This window comes from Asparagus officinalis, chromosome 9, assembly GCF_001876935.1.
Source record: "Asparagus officinalis chromosome 9, Aspof.V1, whole genome shotgun sequence".
Lineage (NCBI taxonomy): Eukaryota > Viridiplantae > Streptophyta > Magnoliopsida > Asparagales > Asparagaceae > Asparagus > Asparagus officinalis.
This window is the reverse complement of record NC_033802.1, coordinates 22,255,760-22,260,149: the sequence shown is the minus strand read 5'-3', so window position 1 is coordinate 22,260,149 and position 4,390 is coordinate 22,255,760. Positions and strand designations below refer to the sequence as shown.

The window sequence follows — 4,390 nt, the reverse complement described above, 5'->3', positions numbered from 1 at the left end:
GGATTTGCCAAAAATCCTATAAGTATTATGGTTATTTATTCTAAATAAGAATGAGTAATCATAATAAAAAACCTCAATGAGCAAAAAGATTCAATATAATGAGCAAAAAGGTTCACTATATTGACCAAGAATTTTCAAACAAAGCTACAAACAAAAATATAATGTTCTCCGATTACAAGAGTTTATATTGACTAATTTGATTTTCAAGTTTTGACAGCTCTAACGCATAAGTCTGTTCAAGCTCAGCCGTCAATTTAATTTTGAAAGCTTCTTCATCAACACTTTGAAGCGCGGCGACCTCTTGTTCCTTTTCAGCAATTATTTTATCTTGAAAGTTCAGTTGCTGTAACAGGTCTTCCTCAACATGAATTTCCTGCGTCAACTCAGACTCCAAGACATCAAGAGCATCCTTGGCCATTGCAAGTTCCTCCTCTAAGCGAGCTATTTCCGCTCGACTCGATTTTATATCTCGGCGTAGGTTGACCTTGGCTTGTGTCCTTTTGCCAATATTCACCCTAAGCTGATGACTGTGGGCTCTTAACTGTTGGAGTTCGGAGTTGGCAGATTCTTGAGAATCACGCCACGCTTGCAGCCTGGATTCCATATGAGAAGCGATGTAAAAAGGTACGCCTTTGGTGCGAAGAGTTTGCAGAAGTTCAATATGTTGCCTCAAATCAACCAAATAAGCGGTGACTGAATCGGCTAAGTCGTTATACCCTTCCTCTCTGAACCCTGATATAAAACGCTCAAAAGATTTTTTATAATTCTCAAAATACGATCTTTTGAAGAGAATGCGATCGACCATAGAGTTCAAAAAGGAGATGAAGCCTTGGAGATTAGAGCAGATAACAGACTTGTCCGGATCGTCATCAACCAATAACGCTTGGATTTGAGTTGATAATGATGAAGGAACTGCGAGAAAGTCAAATAAGTCAGTACAGTATATATATATGCATACAAGACAACAAACTAAAGCATACCAAATTCGACGGAAGAACCTTCAGCATGACTTGGTTCGCTCAAGGATGATAATCTGGATTCCTGAACAGTCAAGATTGGTTCAGGAATGGTAGCTGTTGATGCACCCGCTACATCAGGGACTTTTTCAACTAAAGTCTCAGAGGACGGCGGGTCCAAACTAAGAGACTCTTTAAGAGGAGATTCTACAAACAGGAGGATTACAATGAGCATAATGATAATCCGAGCTTGAAACAAACGATAAATGAAACTCACCAATTCTAGTCACAACATCGGCCGATGTACCAACTTCTTCAGTTGGTCTCGCTTTTGTTGCAACTGGACTAATCTGGGGAGTGACAGTGACTTCTATCATCATGGGGTCCATAGGAGTAGAAGGTTGAGGTTCAAGAACTGATGATTGCAAATCAACCTCAGTTCCTGCCCATGGCACGAGTTCACTACCCTCCGGTTGTTCAGATGTTTCGGTGATGATAGTAGTATCAGTTCCAGTAACTGGTCCTATAATTCAAATACTTATATGGTTAATCAAGTTAAAATATATATGTATGCATATATGGAGTTTACAGAATAAAGGTCTTACTTTCAGAAGGACCTGCTTCTGTTGAACCGACTCCAACACTGGATTCCGTGGCTGCACCAGGAGTTTTCCCCGATAATAAGTCGGAGATATACTCATGGTCGCCTTCAGAGAGATTGAAATCGAGGTGATGTTCATTGAATTCCTCGACCTCTGTTGTATGCGTGGTCTCTCCTCCAACAGATTCGTGCATTGTGACATCTACAAAATGTGTTGAGTCGTAAATGACACATAAATTTAGACGAATTTGCTCAAAAAGACAATTAATTTTACCTTCGTTGGTCGGGGCTGATTCGAGAGCTCCACTACTGGTACCTGCTTCTTTTAATTTGACTAAAAGGAGAGAAAGCGCACAGGTCATTAGAGGAGGCACACGGTCCGACTCATTCATTTCTCGGATTTCTCTTCCGAGAGGAGAAAGATCAGTACCTGTGTCCGCAGCTGATGGATCAACGTCAGGAGTGGGTGGAACATCAGCCGATCCTTCCTTCAGAGCATCATGCATTTGTTGGACGAAGCTTGTTTCCTCAATTTCCATACCTCCGGGAGAAGCAGCATCAGCTGGCAATTCTCCTTCCTCTCGACTCCCTGCAGAAGTTGAACATGAAATAAGTTTGAACATCAAAAAAGTGTAAAAGCTATAAAAACAAATCGCTACCTTGTTCATCAGAAGAAACACTACGACCGGATGTCTCTTCTACAGCAGGAAGATGAACGCGCGGTTTAGAAACAGCTTTCTTCTGTTTCTTCAGAGGGCGTGCACCAGAACCTTCATGACGATGTTTGGTGCGTAACTCAGCTCGGGGAGAAACTTGAGTTTGAGCTTGAGTAGAAGTTCGAGATATTTGCCGACGAATGAGAGGCACCATATCCTCTTCATCCTCTTCGTCGCAACTAAGAACTTCTACCGTCATCCGGTTAGGATGTTCGCTAACAAAGCTCGGATGCGATCTGATAATGATGATGAAGAAGCTGCGATGAGGGTAAATAAGTCAGTATAAGACATATATATGCATACAAGACAATAAACTGAAGCATACCAAGTTCAACGGAAGAACCTCCAGCATGACTTGGTTCGCTCAAGGATGGCAGTCCGGATTCCTGAACAACCAAAGTTGGTTCAAGAATGGTAGCTGTTGATGCACCCGCTACATCAGGGACTTTTTCAACTAAAGCCTCAGAGGACGGCAGGTCTAAACTAAGAGACTCCTTAAGAGGGGATTCTACAAACAAAAGAATTACAATAAGCATAATGAAATGTTAACCCAAAATTTGAAACAAATTATGGGTAAAATGTACCAGCTCTGGGCATAACATCAGCCGACGTACCAACGTCTTCAGTTGGTCTCGCTTTTGTTGCGACCAGACTAATCTGGGGAGTGACAGTGACTTCTATCATCATGGGGTCCATAGGAGTAGAAGGTTGAGGTTCAAGAACTGATGATTGCAAATCAACCTCAGTTCCTGCCCATGGCACGAGTTCACGACCCTCCCCATGGCACGAGTTCGCTACCCTCTGGCCGATCAGACGTTCCAGTGATTATAGTAGTATCAGCTCCAGCAGCTGGTCCTATAATTCAGACACTTATATGATTAATCAAGTCAAAATATATACGTATGTATATACGGAGTTTACAGGTCCAAAGTCTTACTCTCAGAGGGACCTGCTTCGGGTGAACCAATTCTAACATCTGAGCCGGTAGCTGGACCAGAAGCTTTCTCTAACAAAGAATCCAAGATTTGCTGATGGTCGTCCTCTGAGATATTAAAGTCAAAATTATTACAATCATCGACTTTAGTGGCATGGGTAGCTTCTCCTTCAATAGGCTCATGCATCGGGACGTCTACAAAGAGTGTTGAATCGTAAATGACACGTAAATTTAGACGAAATTGCCCAAGACAAAGATCGATTTTACCTTCGTTGGTCGGGGCAGATTCGAGAGCTTCACTACTTGTACCTGCTTCTTTTAATTTGACTAAAAGGAGAGAAAGTGCACAGGTCATTAGAGGAGGTACACGGTCCGACTCATTCATTTCTCGGATTTCTCTTCCGAGAGGAGAAAGATCAGTACCTGCGTCCGCAGCGGATGGATCAACGTCAGGAGTTGGGGAAACATCAGCCGGTCCTTCCTTCAGAGCATCATGCATTTGTTGGACGAAGCTTGTTTCTTCAATTTCCATACCTCCGGGAGAAGCAGTGTCAGCTGGAAATTCTCCTTCCTCTCGACTCCCTGTAGAAGTTGAACATGAAATAAGTATTGAACGTCAAAAAGTGTAAAATTCTCCTTCCTCTCGACTCCCTGTAGAAGTTGAACATGAAATAAGTATTGAACGTCAAAAAGTGTAAAAGCTATAAAAAAACAAATCGTTACCTTGTTCATCAGAAGAAGCGCTACGACCAGACGCCTCTTCTAGAGCCGGAAGATGAACGCGTGGTTTAGAGGCAGCTTTCTTTTGCTTTTTCAATGGACGTGCGTCAGAACCTTCGTGACGATGTTTGGTGCGTAATTCAGCTCTGGGTGAAACTAGAGTTTGAACCTGAGTGAGAGTTCGAGATATTTGCCTACGAGCAAGAGACACCAAATCCTCTTCATCCTCTTCATCGCAGCTAAGAACTTCTACCGTCATCCTGTTAGGATATTCCCTGGCGACTCTCTCTTTCCGTTTTTTCGGAGCAGCTTGTGATTGAGTAGGCGCAGCGGATGGACGCACAAGTCCCCTATCAAAGAAAGAGTCAGGGAGACCTGATGCCTCTTCAGAATTTGAACTGGTTTCACCTTCCGCAATATTGGTGGCTATCAGCCATTTGCAGAAGAGAAAGGTCATCCTTAG

At 42.8% G+C, this 4,390-nt stretch overlaps 1 protein-coding gene across 1 annotated transcript; it reads right to left on the bottom strand.

Annotated features, from left to right (window-relative positions):
- Positions 970-2,475, bottom strand: LOC109823288. The gene is made up of 5 exons (XM_020389573.1): positions 1,988-2,475; positions 1,832-1,891; positions 1,574-1,759; positions 1,423-1,479; positions 970-1,163 (listed from the first exon to the last, which is right to left on the bottom strand). The coding sequence occupies exons 1-5, from the start codon at positions 2,223-2,225 to the stop codon at positions 970-972; spliced, it is 735 nt and encodes a 244-aa protein (XP_020245162.1). The 5' UTR covers positions 2,226-2,475.

Excerpts from the sequence above, each read along its gene's own strand:
- LOC109823288 (XM_020389573.1), bottom strand. The coding sequence starts at position 2,225 with ATGAACAAGGTAGCGATTTGTTTTTATAGCTTTTACACTTTTTTGATG. Across the intron at positions 1,892-1,987 it reads TCCATCAGCTGCGGACACAG|TCAAATTAAAAGAAGCAGGT; the intron begins GTACTGATCTTT and ends CTCTCCTTTTAG. Across the intron at positions 1,164-1,422 it reads AACATCTGAACAACCGGAGG|AATCTCCTCTTAAAGAGTCT; the intron begins GTAGTGAACTCG and ends TCCTGTTTGTAG.